This window comes from Panthera pardus, unplaced genomic scaffold (genome assembly GCF_024362965.1).
Source record: "Panthera pardus isolate Hobbes unplaced genomic scaffold, ASM2436296v1 HiC_scaffold_2, whole genome shotgun sequence".
NCBI classification, from domain to species: domain Eukaryota; kingdom Metazoa; phylum Chordata; class Mammalia; order Carnivora; family Felidae; genus Panthera; species Panthera pardus.
In genome coordinates this window covers 33,537,162-33,560,619 of record NW_026526765.1, presented here as the reverse complement: position 1 = coordinate 33,560,619, position 23,458 = coordinate 33,537,162, and the positions used below count along the sequence as shown (strand labels likewise).

The 23,458-nt window shown below is 42.6% G+C and overlaps 2 protein-coding genes across 2 annotated transcripts in view; both read left to right on the top strand.

The window, feature by feature from the left end:
- The window catches only part of OXCT1 (3-oxoacid CoA-transferase 1), a 137,056-nt gene extending 134,364 nt beyond the window's left edge, over nucleotides 1-2,692 (top strand). The window contains exon 17 of the mRNA XM_019464267.2: nucleotides 304-2,692. Coding sequence (XP_019319812.2) covers nucleotides 304-357 — 54 coding nt within the window. The 3' untranslated portion in view covers nucleotides 358-2,692. The remainder of the gene's footprint in view (nucleotides 1-303) is intronic.
- Nucleotides 2,693-16,819: 14,127 nt separating this feature from the next.
- Nucleotides 16,820-21,278, top strand: LOC109261140 (uncharacterized). Its single transcript, XM_053907666.1, is given in 4 exon segments — nucleotides 16,820-16,921; nucleotides 17,045-19,307; nucleotides 19,310-19,986; nucleotides 20,305-21,278. Coding segments are annotated over 4 exon segments (3,081 nt in total). The 3' UTR covers nucleotides 20,344-21,278.
- The last annotated feature ends 2,180 nt before the right edge of the window (nucleotides 21,279-23,458 follow it).

The following is a 23,458-nucleotide window of genomic DNA, read 5'->3' as shown; positions in this document are numbered from 1 at the left end:
TTTCTGGACCCTTTATCGTCTCTGTCTGTTCCTCCACCCTCTTGCTGTTGCCAGTCTTACTGATGCTTAATTTAGGAACTGTAACGTGCAAGAAGGTTGAGAACTATATACCCACAACATAAACAGGAAAGAGTTTTCTGTCTCGTTGGTTTAGAATGGAAAATAATGAGGAAACTCTAGGTGATGTCTGTGGCAAGGCTGTTTGTTGCCAACATTATTCAGGTTTGGAAATTCAGAAAAGAGATGTTGATGCCATGAGGTTTTGTACAATTTGGTCATTTTTTCTTCTCTTTCTTTTACCAGGTTTCACCAAAACTCATACCAATGCAGCAGATCACAACTTGCAATGTGGAATAGACATTTCTCCCAGGTTGTGTGTTTCTCATTTTAACCACATAGGATTTCATTGAAAGGACATCAGTAATCATAATTGTATATCTAAGAAGCAGTTTTGACTAGTTTTCTTCCAGCATTTTACACTGTAGCAGCCATGTAGTCTTTATTCTCTCTAGTGTGCTATAAAGTTTTAATGAAAGACAGATATATATATATAATATAAATGATTATCTTACTTGTTTTATGATTGCTTTGAAGGCTTATCTTTACAACTGGTGCTCACATTGGATTTATCTTTACCTTTTGTGATATGTACACAAAATTGTACCAAGATGGGCCCTTAGGAAGACTTTCACTGATGTGCTGTCCCTCCCAACTAAATCTTGACGTATAGAAAAAAAGAATGAGGGAGATAAAGAACTCCACCCAGAGTATACCCAAGGCAGCATTGCACTAGTGCTGAATGATAACATCTGTGTGAATTTTGAGTAGGAGAAATGCTGTCTTAATGATTATGTTTTTCTTTTGGCCTCCTCTGACTTTTCTTTTAGAGCCTCTGATTTTGTGATTGCATCTTGTTTCCCTAAAGCATCCCTTCTCCTCCCACACTTTCTACAACTAAATCGATGTTCAGTAAGGCAAACAGGAACATCTCTGTGTGGGAGAAGTAACTGGTTCATGGGGAGAGACCAGAGTGTGTAGGGTCTGCTGGTGCTGACATCTCACCAACAAGTTGCCTTTATAAACCAAGCAACCATTTGTGCTTTGCCAAAGATGAAGGTTTATTATGAGAAGAGGGCTATAAACCTAACTGATCTAGTCTGTTTTCTCATTTTAAAATAATGTAGTATTTCTGTGTATCCAGAGGGGTCCTTAAGAGGCTTTCTCTATGTGATTGAGGTACAGTGGGCTACTCCTTCAAGACTTCCTTTTAAGCCACAAGGGGCTATGGGATAATTTATCATGAATCCTGTCACAGTGACAACAGAGTTTAAAATATTTTTTTCTTTCTTTTCAGGATCTCTTATTTTTGTTCAGAAAAATTTATTTTTTTAAAAAAAGTTTTTAATGTTTATTTCTGAGAGAGAGAGAGCACAAGCAGAGGAGGGGCAGAGAGAGGGAGACACAGAATCCAAAGCAGCTCCAGGCTCTGAGCTCTCATCACTGAGCCTGACGTGAAGCTCGAGCTCACGAACCGTGAGATCATGACCTGAGCCAAATTCGGATGCTCAGTTGACTGAGCCACCCAGGCACCCCTATTCAGAAAAGTTTCTAAATATTGAATGCCTTTTTCTACAGAGCACTATTCTTTCTTCTGCCCAGGCTACTTCCTTGAACAAACTACTTTTAATTCAGCTTTATCCAAATAAAGGAAATACTGATAAGTAAATCTAGGCTTTGAAGAGCAGGGAACTTTTAGTGTTAGAAAATAAACATGGTAGGGGTGCCTGGGTGGCTCAGTCAGTTAAGCATCTGACTCTAGATTTCAGCTCAGGTCTTGATCTCGCAGTTCATCAGATCAAGCCCCACATGGGGCTCTGTGCTGACAGCATGGAACCTGCTTAGGAATCTCTCTCGTCTCTCTCTGCCCCTCTCCTGATCACATATGTGTGTCTGTGCGCATGCATGCTCGCTCGCTCGCTCTCTCTCTCTCTCCCTCCCTCTCTCTCTCCCTCTCAAATAAACGTAAGAAAAGAAAAGAAACATGGTAGAGTGGGTTTTGTAAGGAACTTTTCCTCAGAAGTATCCTCCCTACCAAATAGTCACCCTGTGGGCATCCCAGGCATCCTAGGTATCAAATGGGAGAAATAGACCGGGTACCCTGAAGACAGGTCAGACAGCTGTTCTCCAGGCAGATGTAGGCATAGTACAGTGCAATATATCATTCCTCTGGCACCAGATATGTATATAGGAATTGATGTGTATTTTTAGGTGATAGTTAGCATCGAAGCTCCCTTTCTGTTTAGGTACAACTACAATTGTGTCATGTATGGTAGTAGAGGAGAGAGGCTTTTTTTTGTATCACACTCTCTATCTAAAAGAGTCTTGCTGGCTGCGGGATTGAAAGCATACTGTCCCAATACTGGTAAAAAGGCCTCTTTTTGGAATTTGTGAGGTCCAGAGAATAATACATATCTTAGAATTATAATTTGGTAAAATGTATGTTATTGACAGTTGCTATATTTGCAGACTTAGTTGCTTATTATTCTATTTCATTACTTTAAGATAATGTGATTCTAAGAGTGTCCCCAACTTTGAATGGTAAAACCTAAGTAGATGACTTTATATTCTTGATTAAAGGGTGCCATGGATAAAAACACAATAAGAAATACAGTAAATATCCTGAATTGATATAGATCAGTGTGATTGTCTTCTTTCTTGTTTGGGAATGGTGTGACCAATCATGGGAATAATACACTAGAGATTGGTGGAAAGACCAACAATAAATAGTTTATATACTTTATGGCTTCTAATCAAGTTGTTGCTTTTCTTTCTATCTTACCAAAGAGCAAATACTGTTTTTTATGAAAGAACAAATGAAATTTTTACCTAAATGAATTCTGATTTTACTCCTTGTCAGAACCAGTCATTTATCTATAAATATTGATTACCAGGCTTCATGTATTAATATGTATTTTTTTGCTTTTATCTTACATTCTTTTAGGACATATATTAACGAATGAATGAATTAATTAATTAATTAATTAGGTTCCCAGTGGCATGTTGAGTTTGCTTGCATTTTGAAGTGGCTCTAGTATAGTCTGCCCAGCATCTGTGTTGTTCCTCTGGTGACAGACTCATGCCCTGGCCAAGGGGTTGGGTGTGTGCCCAGAAAATGCCTGTTTTGATAGCTCTTCTTTGTCCATAGTGTTCATACGCTGCGGCGGGGGGGTGGGGGGGGGTTGGGGGGGGGTGGGCGGGGGTGTGCTATGAGCCAGGATATACCAGTAAGGTCATTTCTCCCATGTGCAAAAACTGGAGATAAAAGAGAAGCTAATTTTCCTATTCCTTTCTGGTCACTAAGCCATAAGAATGTGAGTCTGGCACCAACACCCCATTTTCCCCCTTCACTCACACACACATACATACTTACACACATGCACACCCTAGCAGCTGAGTTCCAGTTGGACAAAACAAGCTGAAACACAAGCACACTGAGTTGTAAGTAAGGAGCTTCCTAGTGGTATTTGCGTTCTTGGTTCTCGATGTGCCTAAGGCTACCTTCCCTCCAGCCGTGCTTGTACACGAGCCCACAAGTCTCCCATTTCCCTTCGGCTGGGTCTTTGTGGGTCTTTTCATCTGCAACCAAAGTGTGAACTCAAACAGCTTTTGTAATTCATGAATCTTGGGAGGGATCTGGTCTCCTACAGAAGTTATGCAGAACATGAGTAAAACTGCTGCAGCTGGTCCCAGAGAACACATATAAGAGCATTTATAGGTATTACCAGTGGGTAGGAAGGTTGTGGGTAGAGGTTCTTTTTCTGACAATGTCAGTATATTCAACATAGCTTTGAAAATTATTCCAATGGAAATAGAAGCAGAGATTTATTCAGTGGATGGGTTTCTTAGTACTAATCTTTTCCAACCAGAGCATGATCTTCAGTTTCTTAAACTTACTTTCGGATTTTCCCATCTTTAAAAGAAGCAGAATGTACTGCTTTTCAGCATGGTTCTATAAGGCATAGTTAATATATCTGTAAAATGAACACATAACAGTGTATAAATCGATACATTGAAAAATGTTGCCAAAATACTGACAGATCATTTTTAAATGCCATGTCATAATATTACCTTGGGACAGAATTGTTCCCATCCTTTTATTTTTTAATATCTACACTGCTTTCCCACCTAAGACTGTACTAAATATCAAAGTAGGTTTAAGCATACATATCACTAAGTGTCACGTGATCTGAATGCATGTCTGTATGGCATACACTTGAATTCTCTTACTTCCATTATGTTAGACACGTCTGTGTAAAATCATCCAAAGACACCCTTTATGGACCCTGTAGCAAGTCCCATGAGAGTGATACCTATACCAATCCAGGTAACTGATTGATGAGACAGCTCCTTCCCTCAAAACCATAGTCAAACAAAAAATATATTTGGTTTTAGAGGTTAAATGTGCTTGATTATCATGGTCATTATTACCTTTAATGAGGTGCCACTCCAGATGGCCACTTGGAAATTACCTCAGGCAATTATCCTGGCCCTTCTGTAGCATAACCCACCATGGGTCCCTAGGAAACCCTCCCATTTCCCCTGACAAACTGCAGGGCCCAACACAGTCATTTTCTTTCTTTGGCTCATTCCTAGGCATTCTATCTCTTACCCTTTAAAATTTTCAAGAAGAAATCAGACACCAGTCTGATACAGATATAGATACAGTTATAGATACAGAGATATGGATTCACACACACACACACACACACACACACACACACACATACACACACACTGTGATGTTCCACTTGAAGCCCTTCTCTCTTGATCTGGGGACAGGAGGTAGCATCTCCCACCTAGCCTTCTTGGAGTTAGAGTGCCCCAATGGCTCCTTCCAGATTTTCTCCATAAATATTCCTCTAATCTCCAGTTTCCAACCCTTGTAGGTGCTCAATGTGGGTAAGGGTTTAAGAGTTGTCTAACTGGTTCTAAGCCAGATACTGCTTCATAATGTGTGTATAATGGCCTCACTGGAACGTAGTATGTATCGTGTATGTGTTTAACGCCTTATATATTTGTATAACAACTTGTGCATGGTAGGCTTCCAAATATGATATTAAACCAATTTACTGGTTGAAAACCTGAGGTGGTAGTCCTGCAGGCTTGAGGATTTCCCTCAGCTAAATAATTAAGCAAGTCTTCTAAGAAAGAGTTAGAGAAAGAAAGGGAAAGGTACAAGAGGTAGAATCTAAAAACTGCAACAAAGGAATACAGAGACCTGTGATAATCATCTACATTTGTTTAGCATTTCATAATTTACAAAACACCTAGAATATGCTAGCTGGCTTCTTTTATTCTCCCAGTAATCTTCCAGGGAGACATTATTACCTCCATTAAAATTAACTTCATTAGTCAGAGAGAAGTAATGTCCATCAATTCTTTAATCAAATTAGCCTTTCAAAGCTAATGTTGGGTTTTGCCAAGGTAGTTAATGAGATGTGAATTAAATCCTCTGAATAGAACTAGATTTGTTGCTCTCTGGTAAGCTATAAAACAGAGTACAAAACCTTTAAACCTAATGGGACAGATCTTGAAGCTTTGTTCCCCTGTCCACACAGCTCTTGTGTACAACCCAGTTTGAGAGGAAATGGGTAGTTGCCAAAATAAAAAGGATAATGGCACCCACCAGGCAAAATGTCCCTGTGGAAGACTTGAAATTACTGAGTTTGCTCATCTGAAAGGCTTTGTGTAGGCAACTGCAGGTAAGAATGCTCAACTGACATCAACAGGAGGGGCTGATGGGCATTGCTTCATTTCTGTGACTAAACTCCTTTTTGAAATTTGGTTTCCTTTATATTAACCTAACACATGTTCAAAGTCAGAGTTGTGGCTCAGACCCATTCAGTTGAACTCCAGGAATAAGGTTGACATTGGCAACCTGAAAATAAATATTATTGGTGACACGGAGAGAGCATCACTCAGTGAGATCTAGTGCCATTCACTGGGGAAGAAAGGGTCCATGAGAAGAAAATTGGTCACAGTACTGGAGCCTGTGGAGTTTTGGGGGGTATAGGGATGGGAAAGCATTAGGGCCATCAAGACACATACAGTATGAGAACATTTGTTACTATCTTGTTTCTTAGAATATAAGATACCATCAATTTTTTTTTATCAGAGTAGGAATATTTACCATGAGATCTACCCTCTTAACAAATTATTAACTATAGGTGCAGTGTAATACAGCAGATCTCTAAACTTACTAATCTTACGTAATTGACACTTAATACCTGTTAAACAGCAACTCATGTCCCCCTAGCCCCAGTCCCTGACAGCCACCATTCTACTCTGTTGCTGTGAGTTTGACTGTTTTAGATACTTGATCTAAATGTAATCATGCAATATTTGTTCTGTGACTAGCTTATTTCACTTAGCATAATGTCCTCTAGATTTATCTATTTTGTTGCATATGGCAGGATTTCCTTCTTTTTATGGCTGAATAGTATTTCATTGTATGTGTATAACATATTCGCTTTATCAATTATATGTCAGTGGACATTTAGGTGCTGGATCATAGGTTATTTTTAATTTTTTTGAGGAGCCTCCAAACTGCTTTTCATAGCAGCTGCAACATTTTACATTACATTCCCACCAACAATATACAAGGGTTCTAATATATTCACATCCTCATCAACACTTGTTCTTTTTTTCAATAGTAGTTATCTTATTAAGCTATTATTGAGGTGATGCTTTATTATGATTTTGATTTGCATTTCCTTGAGTAGTGATGATGAGCATCTTTTCATATACCTGTTGGCAATTTGTATCTTTTCTTTGGAAAAATGTCTATTTCAGTCCTTTGCCTATTTTTTAATTGAGTTATTTGAATTTTTACTATCGAGTTGTGGAGTTCCTTATAATATGCAGCCCCACTAGTCAATTTTTGCTTTTGTTACTTGTGCTCTTGGTGTCCTATCTAAAAAGTCATTGCCATAACCATTGTTCAGAAGATCTTCCCCTATGTTTTCTTCTAGGAGTTTTATAGATTCATAAAACTAGTTTTATAGATTTATGGGTTTAAATCTTGAATGGAGCTGATCTTTGTGTATGGTGTGAGATACGGGTCCAATTTTGTTCTTTTGCATATGGATATCGAGTTTTCCTAACACCATTTGTTGAGTGAGACTGTCCTTTCTCCATTGTATATTCCTGGCACCCCTGTTGAACATCAGTTGACTATATTTGCATGGATTTATTTCTGGGCTATTATATTCTGTTGGTCTAAATATCCGAAGGCAACATCTATTCTATTTCATTTTATTTTTTTAAATGTTTATTTTTGAGAGAGAGAGTGCACACAGAGGAGGGGCAGAGAGAGAGAATCCCAAGCAGGCTCCACACTGTCCGTGCAGAGCTCAATGTGAGGCTCGAACTCATGAACCTTGAGATCATGACCTGAGCTGAGATCAAGAGTCAGACACCTAACTGAGCCACCCAGACGCTCCACAGAGAGCACGAACACCATCAATTTTAAAATGTACTATGATTGCTTTTTATCGTTTATAAAATGTTATTGTATACATATTAAGAATTTTTAGACTTCAGTCTCAGGTAAGTTTGCCTAGTATTTCCTTTTTGTATTTAGAAAACAGAAGGGCTGTTAATGGAGGCTTTATTCAGCTGATAGACATCATGAGCAGTTAATGGCCCAAGGAAATCCATCTGCCTTGAAGTTTGTGTATTTACAGTCTAGGTGCTTCTTACTGATAAGGGTTTGGATTGTCCAGGGGACAGGTTGGGGTGTTGAGTCAGGTCAGAAAAAGGATGAGAGGGAGCTGAGGTGCCTGCCTCAGCTTCTTCCAGAGCAGTTGGGCTACCAAAAGCTGAAAGAGCCAAGGCGATGGTAGGATACTGTCATTTGTGAAATGCATTCCAATTTCAAAGATGTTAAAGTGTGGGAAATCCTTCATTTTAGAAGCAGTGAATCGGAAGGGGTTCTCTAAGGCCTTTCTCAGTGAGCATAATGTCTGCTTTATGGATAGGAAAGAGTTGGTGATTATATTAGTGCATGTGTAAATGGTGTTTAAAACAGTTCTTTGAAGCAGTCTAAGTGCTTATTATGTAATCTTTCAGTCATGATTTGCCTTCCAGGTAACTCTCTCTGTCTTTCTATCCTCCTCCCCCCCCCCCAACTCTTATCCTTTCCATAAACATAATTTCTGTCTTAAGTAAACATAAGTTTACTCTAAATGTGAAATGTTTTTATTATTGTAATTAAAGGCATTTAATTTATAACAGTTACCCAGATACACACATGTAGAAGACCAAAGTATTTGAGGAGTCACTTAAGTCCATAGTATCAAACTCTATATGAGATTGCCAAAGAGAGAACAATGGCATTTAAGATGAAATTGCTATAGAATAAATGTTTCTGTCCCCCCTCCCCAGCCAAAATTCATATGTTGAAACCTCAAACCCCATTATAGGGCCTTTGAAAAGTAATTAGGTTTAGAGGAAGTTAAGCAGGTGGATCCTTCATGGTGGGATGAGTGCCTTTTTAAGAAAGGGGAAACACAAGAACCCATTTTCTCTCTGCCATATGAGGATGCAAGAAGCCAGCCATCTTCAAATGATGAGAAGGGCCCTCACCAGACACAGAATCTGCCAGCAACTTGATCTTGGACTTTCCAGCCTCCAGTACTGTGAAAAATTAATGTTTCATGTTTAAGCCACCCAGTCTGTGGTATTTGTTATAGCAGCCTGAACTAAGACACATGTGATCAACATGGAAAGTGCTCAGGAAGACAATTTAAAAAGACTCAAACTATGGGGAAAAAATAAAGTACATGGAATATTTAACTTGAGCTACAGAAGCTCAAGGAGTTATTTAATAACTTAAATACTGTGTATAACTGGTGAAGGATGCCCTAGGTCAAGGAAAGGAGAAGAAAAGGAGGGGTGAGGAATTTAATTTAGACATTAACCACATTTCCTGACAGTGAGATTTTAAAGAACAGGAATTAAATTACTTACCATATTATTTGCCCATTCATTTATTTATTGGTGGGAGTTGGAGGGAGAGAACAGGAAATATTGTGTAGTCTGATTTAAAGGCAGTCTTAAATCTAGTTTCCTGAAATCTTGATATTCAAGGAAATTTCTGTGGGTTTTATAGTCTGGATTCTCTTTGTAGACTTACCAACTCTCTCATTATCCCAAGAAATGTATTGGCTATGCTCAGCAAACTAGTTGCTCAATAAATTTTTAGTGATGGAGTACACAGAGTGGATGAATTATTGGAAAATAATTTTTCCAATGACACAGGATCATACATTTCTAACTCCAAATAATAGCAAATAAATATACAACTGGTTTGGGGATATGACAATAATAATTTGGGGGTCTTAAATTTCTTATGCTCTCCCTCCTTTTAATTTTTTTTTTCTGTTCTTCTTTCAATAGGTGGTTTTGAGCACTTTATCAGGTAGGGTCCAATCAGTAGACACTTTACATGGTAAATTGAACAGAGAAATTCTAACGTAAAGAATTATTAACTGTAACAGGGAATTTGAGAATTGAGGAATTAGCTAGTTAAAGGAAAAGAGAAGTCTCTACAACATGGGAATAGTGGATTTAAGGAACAGCCATAACCCTGGGTTTGAGATGGAACCTCTGAGGAAGAGGCTTACAGGACTGAGATCCAGACCTTGTGGGAAAGTGCATAGCTATGGCTCACAGATGGCAGAGAAGTCGCTCTGGTGCCATGCCAGCGGAACTTGCTAGAAATCTGCCTTTGAGGAGCCAGAGGAAGCTGTCCTTAAGGGGAATGCCACACTTCAGAAGTTGCCACAAAGCCACCTGAAGAGATGACAGGGATGTTGTTCACAGGGAAGTGTCCTGTGTCACTCCCTGAAGTAGTGCTGGGGGAAGCTGCAGGCACTGGCCCCACGGGCCACCCCACACTGCAGGAGTCAGGAACTAGGTAAGCCAGTTGTATCACAGTTTTTGGATTCTGGAGGAGCTTTGTTTACTGCAGGGGCCTGGACAGTGGGAAAAGAGTGAGCTGCAGGGCGCTGACAAGAGAAGTACATCATACCAGGAGGAAAAACCTCTTCCTCTTCAAGTGTCTCTTACAAACTTTTTATTGACAAAGCTTAACGTCATCCTAGTTGGCAAAGGAATACTATTTGCAGGGCCCGCTCCCATTATCTTGGAGAAGACAATGATGGGTGAATTTGGAGCTGAAAGGCAATAAATTCATAACTGACATAAGTACCTGCTGAGAGCCAGCAGTGCAGTAGGCTCTAGGGATAGAGCAATGAATGTAGAGAAATAGCTCTTAATCAAATAATCACACTTAAGAGTAAATTTATAATTGTGCTGAGTTTCCCTTTTCTGTGGAGGAAAAGTATGTGTACCATGGGAGACTGTTCAGAGGGATCTTGAAATTAGATTTCATACTTGCCTGCCTCTGTTCAGCATATCCTAAAATATACCACAGATTTTTCAATAAAATGTGTAAACGTGTCTGGAAAAAAGAAGCTAAAGTGACTCTTAACAATCAAAACCAAAACAAACTCCACAAAAAACAGAGAGCTAAAGTAACTCATAAATTGGTATGATCTGTACAAAATCAGAAGGAATTCTGCCACAAATAATGCAGTACTCTTGGTAAGGAGCAGGTGGAACACAAAAATCAGTCATTGCTTATGCTTGGTTTAAGAAAATCTGAGTTTAAAATTTCAGTGTGATAATATTTATTGAAAAGTTATGAACTGGGGCGCCTGGGTGGCTCAGTTGGTTAAGCATCCGACTTTAGCTCAGGTCATGATCTCACAGTTTGTGAGTTCGAGCCCCTCATCGGGCTCTGTGCTTTGGATTTTATCTCCTTCTCTCTCTGCCCCTCCCCACATATGCTCTATTTCTCTGTCTCTCAAAAATAAATAAATGTAAAAAAAAAAAATTTTTTTTTTAAAGAAAAAAAAAGTTATGAACCCAAACAATTCTGGACCAGAGTAAAGGGCATACCACTCAATAGCCACTGTAGTCATTTGATTATAGATGTTTTATTGTGGAAGGATATGACATGGATGTAATCTGTTCTGGAAAGGGGTCAATTGAAATACTGTGGTGACTCAGGAAATGCAGCAACGAGAATCTTGCTGACCAGACTGAACCAGCTGTGTTCTCCAGAAAAGAAGCAATTGTGAAATGACCTCATTGTCATCTATAGTATCACAGAGAAGCAGAAATGTTCCAAGAACAGCTGAGCTTGTGGTAGAAGTGGACATCTTTACAAAAGTTAACTCAGGCATAAACTTAAAAGTCATTTTTTATGGGAGGAAAAAAAATGAGGGTTTAAAGTCAGAGCCCTATACATAGAGTAGATGCATATGTTTATCTCCTATGATTTTCCATTTAATAAGGAAACATCTTTTTCATTTTATCAAGACCATAGTAAAAAGGTTAATCTACCTATAGATATAGAACAGGGTTGTATAGTCTAGAAAAAGAGTAACTATATTAAAAATAACTCAATGAGACTTTCCAAGAAATATACCTGCCTGATTGATCATGTTCTGAAAGCACAGGTTTTTTTTTTTCATCAGTGCAAGAAGAAAGCATGTGAACCTTTGCCCTATATTCTACTTATGTTCTCTAGCTTAAACAATCTTATGACTTGACCTCATGAGGAAAAGTATTAATTCATGGGTGGAGTTATATGGCAAGGATTTGGTTTAAAATACTCTGGTAAACAGAACCTTAGTGGCTCAGCCAGTTGAATGTCCAACCCTTTTTTTTTTTTTTTTTTTTTTTTGGTTTTACTTTTATTTATTTATTTTTAAATATTTATTTGGAGAGAGAGAGAGAGTGCTTGCAAGCAGGGGTAGGGGCAGTGAGAGAGGGAGAGAGAGAATCCCAAGCAGGCTCTGAGCTATGAGCACAACGTGGGGCTCCACGCCGGCCTCAGTCCCATGGCCATGAGATCATAACCCAATCTGAAATCAAGAGTCAGACACACCTGACTGAGCCACCCAGGCACCCTGCGTCTGAGTTTTATTTTGACTTAAGTCATGATCCTGGGGTCATGGGGTCAAGCTCCACACTGAGCACGGACCCTGCTTGAGAGTCTCTCTCTCCCTCTGCTCCTCCCCCACTCAGGTGCGCTCACTCGCTCCCTCTAATAAAAAAAATTTTTTTTTAATTAAAATAAAATACTCTGGCAAAAATGATAAAAATTGGGAAAGAGACGATAGATGGCAAAATTTTGGCAATTACTAAAGCTAAGCATGATAGGTACATGAGAATTCATTATACTATTCACTTAATTATATGGAATTTTTCATATTAAAAAGGCTTTCAAAGGAAGTATATAAATGAATATCCATTTCAGTATCTTTATAATAACTACAGTTCTTTTAAAAAAAATTTTTTTAATGTTTATTTATTTTTGAGACAGAGACAGAGCATGAATGGGGGAGGGTCAGAGAGAGAGGGAGACACAGAATCGAAAAACAGCCTCCAGGCTGCGAGCTGTCAGCACAGAGCCTGACACGGGGCTTGAACTCACGGACCACGAGATCATGACCTGAGCCGAAGTCGGACACTTAACCGACAGAGCCACCCAGGCGCCCCTATAATAACTACAGTTCTGAATAAGGAGATTTAGTGATGGTCTCTTGGATTTTGGATGAGAAATTTAATCAAAAGGAACTGGAGTCTCAATGGAGGAGACAATATGAGGATGGATTTTTAAAAATTGGTTTTTTTTATTCTTCCAATCACCAATAATGCACATCTCAGTGCTTAATTGAATTAAAACAAGTGCAAAAAGCATGAAAAGACAACATCATTAGCTATCGGGGGAATGCAAATTGAAACCACAATGAGGTACCACTACACTGGATCAGAATAACTACAATAAAAACCAGTGACAACACCAAATGCCGAGGATGTGGACATACTAAACCAGTCCTACGTTCTTGTTGGGAATGTAAAATAATATAGCCATTCTGGAAAACAGTTGGCCAGTTTCTTTTAAAACTAAACATGCAATTACCATATGGCCTAGCAAATACTGTTGGGCATTTATCCCAGAAAATTAAAAACTTATGTTCATACAAAAACCCATACATGAATGTCTATAAGTTTTATTCATAAAAGCCAAAACCTGGAACCAGCTAAGATGTCCTTCAGTGGGTGAATGGTAAAACAAGCTGGCAAATCCCAAATATGGAATACTACTTAGCATTAAAAAGAAATGAACACATGACAGCTAGGGTGTATCTCCAGGAAATTATGCTGAATGAAAAGTCAATACCAAAAGATTATATACTATATCATTTCCCTTCTGTAACATATTTGAAATGATGCAATTTTAGGAATGTAGAACAGAATAGAAGTTACCAAGGCTTAGGGACCTAGGAGGAAGAGTGGAAAGGAGGTGGGTATGGTCATAACAGGATCACTTGAGGGGTCCAGGTGGTGATGGAACTGTATTTTACCTGTGGTGGTGGCTATACGGACTATGACATATGTGATAAAATGATACAGAACCAAATATACACAAACACCCATACACAAATGAGCACAAGTAAAACTGGAGAAATGTGAGTAAGATTGATGGATTGCATTGTGATTAGCCTGGATGCAATATTGTAAGACAGTTTTGTAAGAGGATGTCATTGGAGGAAAACATGTACCAGGGACTTGGACGTCTCGATATTATTTATTCAAACTGAATGAGAAATTAAAATCATCTCAGTAAAAATTTCAAAGAAAAAATAAGTGCAAAAATAACCAAATGTTCAAAAACTGCCTTTTTAATTTGCTCAAAACCTTGGTGAATGTTCTTTATTTTTTTCCATTCAGAATAAAGAAAAAGTTGTTATCATCCTATTAGTAGGAAGTAGTGATTTACTTTGTTTTATCTAGGAATGTCACCCTTTGGATGTCTCTGAACAAGTTTCTTAATTTCGTTGAGTCTTGTTTTCTACTATGTAAATGGACATATCTTCCTCACAGGGCTGTTGTTGGTATTAAAAATACATTTTAAGTGCCTGGTGCATAGTAGCCACTCAGAAATTTCCCCTTCATTTTTCATTTTTAGATTTTTTTTTTTATGACCCCTGCTTTTCTCTTTGGGCTCTCTTTTGTCTGTGGAAATTTTCTTATGTGTTTATGTGTCCTCTGGAACATGAAAAATATTTACGTACAATAAAGTCTTTGTGTAAGAAAATTGAGTTTGGAGAGAAAATTTAAAATCAGTGGCCAAAAAAGAGATACTGGATTATCTGTGGTCTTCAATTATCTATTCTCTTCCTGGCCAGGTATAGCATATGAAATCAAGAATTACTGGCATTGAAATTAAATGGCAATTTAAAATGTTGAACAATTAAGCCATTAAAGTTGAATGTAAATTTGCATGATGGTCTCTCATCAGTTTGCATTTATCACCAAGGACACCTGTTGATTTAAAAATGTAAAAGTACTCACTGAGAATTTGTTCTGGCCTTGTAATTAAAACTGATCAAAAACCAGCATTGCCCTATTGGTAATTATGTGCATTCTGAGTCCACATACTTCTGTTGAGAGACTAAGAGAAAAATTACCAGGTGTACTCACAACTGCAAAGAAAAGACCTCCCCCCACCGTTCCCGGAACCAGCCAGGGTGTGCCCGGTTGTGGTCTGACCTAAAGGCAGGGAACCAATCAAGTTCTGCTGAGTGGTTTGAAAAAAAGGCGGGAACCAATCAAGTTCTGCTGAATGTTCAAATTTAAATGTCAACCAATAACAGCTCTGTAACTGCAAAAAAATCCCTAACTTGTTTGTGCCTGTCTATAAAAGAAGCTGTAAGATCCTCACTCGGGACCTCTTAGCATCACTGGTAACGAGTGTGCGGAGGTCCGGGTTCGAACCTGCAATAAACGACCCTTGCCGCTTGGCTTTGACTCTGGACTCTGGTGGTTTGTTCTTGGGGGTCTTTCAAATTTGGGCATATCACTTGGGGGCTCGTCCGGGATCCCCCCAAGCCCACCAGACCCCAAGTCAACGGGTCGTCCCTGAGACCGATCGGTAAGTGAGCCAGCTCTGTCCGTTTCTGTTTGTTTCTGGCTCTCCCGCGCGAGATCTGTATTGGTGACTGACACAGCCCTGGTGGACGCGCTATAGGGCAGTCGGTCGGGTCCAGTAGGAGATGTCCACTGGCACCCGTCTGGGGCACCTTTTTGGGCCCATCGGAATTCTTCTGTTCGGGTGGCGGACACCCGAAACACGCTAGCGATCTAAGTGTTGTGTTCTCTATTCTATAACCTTTAAGTGTTAAACTCCTTCTGTTTCACAGGTGACCTGGCCTGGCCCAGCCAGAGATCCTCATAACTTTACTGTTTCTCCTTTTAATCCTTTCCTCCACCTCCAGGATACAGATGGGCCAATCTCAAAGCACTCCTCTTTCTCTCCTCGTTGCTAACTTCAGGGATGTTAGAACCAGAGGACAGAATTTGAGTTTCGACATCCGGCGGGGAAAATTAATAACCCTCTGCCACTCTGAATGGCCAACCTTCGGTGTTGGATGGCCAACCGAAGGAACTTTCTGCCTCCCTATAATTGCTAAGGTGAAATCAAAGATTTTTCTACCGGGTCGCGAGGGACACCAGGATCAGATTCCCTACATTCTTGTATGGCGGAATTTAGTGGAAAATCCACCCCCTTGGTTGGCCCCCTTCCTATCCTCGGGAATGTGTAAGGTCCTTGCCATGCAGCCTGCAGATTCCCCAAAATCAAGGACGCCAGCCGCGCCCTTGTATCCCATATTGCCCGATAGTCAGGACCTACTATCCCTAGACCCTCCACCCTATCATCCCCCTCCCCTCGTACCCCAGGCCCTGCCCGCAGCAGCCGCCCCACCAGTCGCCCCGCTAGTTGCCCCCCTAGGGGAACCGGGAGGACAGGAAGCGGCAGCTGCGCCGGAACCAGGAGGACGGGAGGCAGCAGCTGCGCCGGGCCCCATTGAAAACGAAACCAACTGCGAGGGGCCAGCCAGCCAAACCCGCGGGCGCACCCAGCATGAGCCAAACCCTCGCCTCCCCGACTCCACTGTGGCCCTACCCCTGCGGGAAATAGGACCCCCTGATGAAACAGGCAACCCCCAACTCCAGTATTGGCCCTTTTCCACCAGTGACCTTTACAACTGGAAAACACAAAACACTCGATTCTCTGATAACACTAAAGACCTAATAGCTCTTTTAGACAGTGTCATGTTCACCCACCAGCCCACCTGGGATGACTGTCAGCAGCTCCTCCGCATCCTGTTCACTACAGAGGAGCGAGAGAGGATCCAATTAGAAGCAAGAAAGCTGGTTCCCGGAGATGACGGTCAGCTGACATCTAACCCTGACCTCATTAATTCGGCTTTCCCCCTAACCAGACCTCCACAGGACAAATGGGACTACAACACAGCAGAAGGTAGGGGAAGGCTACTCATTTATCGCCAGACTCTGATGGCGGGTCTCCGGGCTGCAGCTTGCAAGCCCACCAATTTGGCTAAGGTATATTCGGTCGGTCGTACAGGGAAAGGCAGAGAGTCCAGCTGCTTTCTTAGATTAATGGAAGCCTTTAGGCAGTTTACCCCCATGGATCCAGAAGTCCCTGGGAACCAGGCTGCTGTCCTTTGTAAATCAAGCAGCTCCTGACATTAAGAAAAAACTCCAAAGGCTAGAGGATTTAAAAGGTAAACAGATCCAGGATCTGCTCCATATAGCACAACAGGTCTACAACAACAGGGACGCTCCAGAAGAGAGACAGATCAAGGCCACAGAGAAAATGACTAAAGTCCTGGCCGCTATAGTCCAGAAAGAACAGCCACCCCCAGAAGGCACTCAAACAACACGCCCTCCCAGGTGGCACTTAGATAAAGATCAATGGGCCTATTGTAAAGAAAAAGGCCATTGGATACGAGAATGCCCCAAGAAGAAACAACCCTGCCCCAGGCCAGGACAATGGCAGCCTAAAATAGCCCCCATACTGTTTACCCAAGATACAGAATAGGGAGGACGGGGTTCGGATCCCCTCCCCGAACCTAGGGTAACATTGCAAGTGGAGGGGACCCCGGTCCAGTTCCTAGTTGATACCGGGGCACAGCACTCAGTTCTGGTCAAGCCCCATGGAAAAGTATCTGAAAAATCATCCTGGGTACAAGGGGCCACCGGAATAAAGAAGTACCCCTGGACAACTCAGAGGACTGTGGACTTAGGAACTGGGAACGTAACCCACTCCTTCCTGGTCATTCCCGACAGCCCCTGCCCCCTGTTGGGGAGGGATTTGCTTACCAAAATGGGGGCCCAAATTCATTTCCAACCGGGGGGACCCACAGTGACTGACTTCCACAACCAACCCATATCTGTACTCACTGTGAAACTAGAAGATGAATATAGGCTCCATCAGGAACCCACTCCTCTGGATCAGTGCATCGAGCCCTGGCTTCAACGCTTCCCAGATGCGTGGGCAGAAACAGGTGGTATGGGGCTAGCAAAACATCGCCCAGCCCTATTTATAGAGGTCAAGCCCAGGACGGACCCCATCTGCGTGCGCCAATACCCCATGCCCGCGGAAGCCAAAAATAGCATCACACCGCATATCCGCCGCCTCCTTGACTTCGGGGTCCTATGCACCTGCCACTCAGCATGGAATATCACCCTGCTGCCCGTGCGCAAACCCAACAGTGGGGAATACAGACCAGTGCAGGACCTGAGAGAAGTCAATAAGCGGGTGATAGACATACATCCAACCGTTCCTAATCCCTATACTCTCTTGAGCGCCCTCAGCCCAGAAAAACAATGGTATACTGTTCTGGATCTAAAAGATGCTTTTTTCAGCCTACCACTAGCGCCTAAAAGTCAAGAGCTATTTGCATTCGAGTGGACAGATCCAGACAGGGGCATAAATGGCCAGCTCACTTGGACCAGACTGCCACAAGGATTCAAAAACTCTCCGACCCTGTTCGATGAGGTTCTACACGAAGCTTTAAGTGAGTACAGACAACAACACCCTAATATAACTCTCCTACAGTACGTTGATGATCTCTTAATAGCTGCCAAGACGCCCGAAGCCTGCATCCAGGGAATCGAAGGTCTCCTGCGAACTCTGGGAACCTTAGGCTACCACACCTCAGCAAAGAAGGCTCAGATCTGCAATTCAGAGGTAACTTACCTGGGTTACTTACTGAGAGGGGGGCAACGCTGGCTAATGGATGCCCGGAAGGAGACTGTCCTTCGTATTCCCAGACCGCAGACACCACGACAGGTGAGGGAATTCCTAGGGTCGGCTGGGTTCTGCAGACTATGGATACCAGGGTTTGCTGAATTAGCAAAACCTTTATACCAGGCAACAAAAGATCAACAGCCCTTTAGTTGGACGGAAGAAGCTGAATAGGCCTTCCAACAAATCAAAACTGCTCTGCTATCAGCACCTGCCCTGGGACTCCCCGATGTCTCCAAACCCTTCCACCTATATGTAGATGAAAACCGAGGCATAGCTAAGGCGGTGCTAACCCAGCATTTGGGCCCTTGGCGCAGGCCAGTAGCCTATCTGTCTAAAAAGCTAGATCCAGTGGCCGCTGGATGGCCACCCTGTCTCCGGATGATTGCAGCCACTGCCCTAATGGTAAAGGACGCTGATAAGCTGACCATGGGCCAAGAGCTACAAGTCACCACCCCGCATGGCATCGAGGGCATCCTCAAGCAGCCGCCTGACTGATGGCTGAGCAATGCCCAACTCACTCATTACCAGGGACTGCTGTTGAACCCCCTCAGGGTCATCTTCACCCCCCCAACGGCCCTGAACCCAGCATCACTGCTGCCAGACCCAGACATGGGAACCCCACTTCATGACTGCGCCGACACAGTGGCTCAAGTTTATGGGGTCCGGGAGGACTTGCAGGACCAACCATTATCGGATGCGGACGCCATCTAGTTCACCGATGGAAGCAGCTTTGTTCACCAGGGACAAAGGTATGCGGGGGCGGCCGTAACTTCAGAAACCGAGGTGGTTTGGGCAGAAGCCCTACCCCCCGGAACCTCGGCCCAGAAGGCTGAACTAATAGCCTTAACCCAGGCCCTAAAATTAGGAAGAGACCGCAAGCTAACCGCATACACTGATAGCCGATATGCCTTCGCCACCGCTCATGTACATGGGGCGATATACAGAGAACGGGGGCTCCTCACAGCTGAAAGGAAAGACATCAAAAATAAAGAAGAGATTCTAGCCCTGCTAGCAGCCTTATGGGAACCCAAAAAGCTAGCAATTGTGCATTGCCAGGACACCAGAAGACAACCAACCCAGTTTCCCGGGGCAACAATTTGGCCAATCAGACTGCAAAAAACATAGCTCAGCCCCCAGTGCAATTACTGACCCTACAGCTGCCAGACCCCAGACCCCGAGAATTGCCCCCCAGCCCTGAGTATTCAGAAAGCGACATTCAATGGATGAGTAAACTTCCTATGACCCGAATCAAAGATGGCTGGTGGAGAGACTCCAAAAGCAGCATTATACTCCCAGATAAACTAGGATGGCAAGTTCTACAGCGGATCCATCACAGCACCCACTTAGGTTCCCGGCAAATGTTGGACTTACTGAGACAGACTGGACTAAAAATCAGAAATGTCTCTGATAAGGTCGATCAAGTAGTCACTAAATGTACAGTGTGCCAACTCAACAACGCGAGTAGCAATCCTAAGACAACAGGGGTAAGACAAAGAGGGAGCAGACGGGGGACCTATTGGGAAGTGGATTTCACTGAGGTAAAACCAGGAAAATATGGATATAAGTATTTGCTAGTTTTTGTAGATACCTTTTCAGGATGGACTGAAGCCTTTCCAACCAAGAATGAAACGGCGCAGATTGTAGCCAAAAAGATCCTAGAAGAAATCCTGCCCAGGTATGGTTTTCCAGTAATGATAGGGTCAGACAATGGACCTGCATTCGTCTCTAAGGTAAGTCAGGGACTGGCTTCCATACTTGGGGCTGATTGGAAATTACATTGTGCATGCCGACCCAAACCTCAGGACAGGTAGAGAGAATGAACAGAACATTAAAAGAGACCCTAACCACATTGACCATGGAGACTGGCGCTAATTGGGTGGTCCTTCTCCCCTACGCTCTGTTCAGGGTGCGTAATTCCCCATACAAACTGGGACTCACACCCTATGAAATAATACATGGTAGACCACCCCCCATCATCCCTAACCTAAAAGATAACCTTGTCAAAGCTGAGAACGATAATAGTCTTGAATTCTTGTTCTCCCTACAAGCCTTGCAGAGGGTCCATGAAGATGTATGGCCCAAATTAAAGGAACTGTATGAGACTGGACCCCCGCCTATTCCACATCAATTCCGGCCAGGGGATTGTGTCCTCATCAAACGTCATCAGCAGGGAACTCTGGAGCCCAGGTGGAAAGGACCCTTCCAGGTCATCCTGACAACGCCTACTGCCATCAAAGTAGACGGAATCACCACCTGGATCCATTTCGCCCATGCCAAACCAGTGGACCCGTTCTCAGACCTCATCGGACCTTCAAAGACAACCTGGACTGTTGATCGGACTAAGGACAATCCTTTAAAGTCGACCCTACGCCGCCAACGGACTGAGCCGTAACTATGGTACTTGCCCTCCTCTTGATTGTTCTGCAAATTCTGTCTGTAAATCCAAACCCCCACAACCCCTATAATTTGACATGGGAAATTACTAACTTAGAGACTCATGAAATCTACAACAAACCCCTAGGAACTGCCCCATTAAATACCTGGTGGCCAGATTTATATTTTAATTTAGAAAAAGTTAGTCCATTAGAAGAAATGGAAGGAGGTAAATGGAGGCAACTGCAAAGGAGGGTATCAATAAGTAGAAATGGATTTTATGCATGTCCGGGATTTAGGACAGGGGCGATGAGGCGCACATGTGGAGGGTTTGAAACCCTCTCTTGCGCAGCCTGGAGTTGCGTCACCTCCAATGATGGGGAATGGAAGTGGGAAGTAAAACCCCAATTTATTGAAATGTCCTATGTCCGACCATGTACCCGCACCAGGTATGATGAAAACTGTAACCTTATTCGTGTAAGATTTACAGAGGAAGGAAAAAAGGACAGGCGATGGGTCTCAGGACTCACTTGGGGACTCTACTTATATCAATATCCCCTCTTTGGGACTGCCATTCAAATAAAATTAAAAGTCTCCCCTCTTGTACAACCAGTGGGGCCAAATCAGGTATTGAAAAAAAAAAACAAAACAGATAAGCTTATCCCCAGGCAGATCTCCACTACTCCCTCCAGCAGGACCCCCATCCTTACCCCAGGAGTAAAAGCACAAGCTGTCCAAGAAAATCAGAACCCAGAAGGCATAGACTCCCTATGGAAATTGCTAACAGCAGTGTATGAGGCCTTAAACCGATCGGACCCTGAGGCAACAAGGGCCTGCTGGCTATGTTATGATATAAAACCCCCCTTCTATGAAGCCATAGGTCTAGCTGCCCCTTTTTCACAATCAGGAGAAGAGTCGCCAGCAGCTTGCAAGTGGAATCGAAAGGGCCCCGGCCTCACACTGCAAGCGGTCACTGGCAATGGGACTTGTATAGGAAAGGTCCCCTCTAGCCATATCCAGCTCTGTGCCCTGACTAATTACTCTATAGATGAATCTAAATGGATAATTCCAGCTCCTGACAGTTGGTGGGTTTGTTCTAAGACAGGGCTCACCCCATGTGTTAGCAGAAATGTTTTTAATTCGTCAACCGAATATTGTATCATGGTATTAGTATTTCCAAAGGTTATTTACCACCGAGAAAATGTTGTATATGATCTGTGGACAGAAGGGACGAAAGCAAGAGAGTCAATAAGAGCAAAATGGGAACCCTTTATGGCCATAACCTAGGCCACCTTATTTGGCCTCGGTACCATAGGGGCAGGAACAGGGATCTCATCACTAGCCATCCAGCACCGGGGGTTCAATAGCCTAAGGGAAGCCATTGATGAGAATATAGCCAGACTTGACTCAATCTCGCACCTCAAAAAATCTCTGACCTCCCTTTCTGAAGTGGTCCTACAGAACCGAAGGGGGCTAGATCTAGTCTTCCTCCAACAGGGAGGTTTATGTGCCTTAAGAGAAGAATGTTGTTTTTATGCTAACCACACCGGAGTAGTCCAAGAGTCCATGGCTAAAGTTAGAGAAGGCCTGGCCAAACGGAAGCGTGAACGAGAATAACAACAAGGCTGGTTTGAGTCTTGGTTCAATCAGTCCCCGTGGCTAGCCACCCTGCTTTCTGCTCTAGCTGGGCCCCTTATACTCCTCCTTCTCCTCCTCACCTTCAGGCCTTATATTATTAATAAACTAGTTGCCTTTATCAAAGACTGAGTTAACACGATCCAACTGATGGTCCTTAGGACCCAATACCAACCTATCATTACCGAAACATTTGAGTCAGACACACAAGATCCAAGATTGGCTCTTAAGGCACCAAAGAGAGGGGGGAATGAGAGGCTAAGAGAAAAATTACCAGGTGTACTCACAACTGCAAAGAAAAGACCTCCCACCCCCCCCACCCCCACCGTTCCCGGAACCAGCCAGGGCGTGCCCGGTTGTGGTCTGACCTAAAGGCGGGAACCAATCAAGTTCTGCTGAGTGGTTTGAAAAAAAGGCGGGAACCAATCAAGTTCTGCTGAATGTTCAAATTTAAATGTCAACCAATAACAGCTCTGTAACCTCGAAAAATCCCTAACTTGTTTGTGCCTGTCTATAAAAGAAGCTGTAAGATCCTCGCTCGGGACCTCTTAGCGTCACTGGTAACGAGTGCGCGGAGGTCCGGGTTCGAACCTGCAATAAACGACCCTTGCCGCTTGGCTTTGACTGTGGACTCTGGTGGTTTGTTCTTGGGGGTCTTTCGAATTTGGGCATATCACTGTGAAGCAAACAATGAAAAAGCAAAAATGAGACCTCTTTTGAAGGTAAAATGAAAAAATTACTCTTTTATTTTTTTTATTTTATTTTTTTTTTTTTTATTTTTTTTTTTAAATTTTTTTTTTTTTTTAACGTTTTTTTATTTTATTTTTGAGACAGAGAGAGACAGAGCATGAACGGGGGAGGAGCAGAGAGAGAGGGAAACACAGAATCTGAAACAGGCTCCAGGCTCTGAGCTGTCAGCACAGAGCCCGATGCGGGGCTCGAACTCACAGACCGTGAGATCATGACCTGAGCTGAAGTCGGACGCTTAACCGACCAAGCCACCCAGGCGCCCCAAAAAATTACTCTTTTAAAAAGCAAGCAAGGAACATTCTTCTTCTAGTAATGATGTATAGATTGCCATAGATAAAACTGGCCACAGAAGGCAACCAGGAAAGCTGAATAAAACACCCTCACCGCCCCACCACCACCACTGCCAAACAAAAAACATGCTGAGGTTATCAAAGAGTATACAAT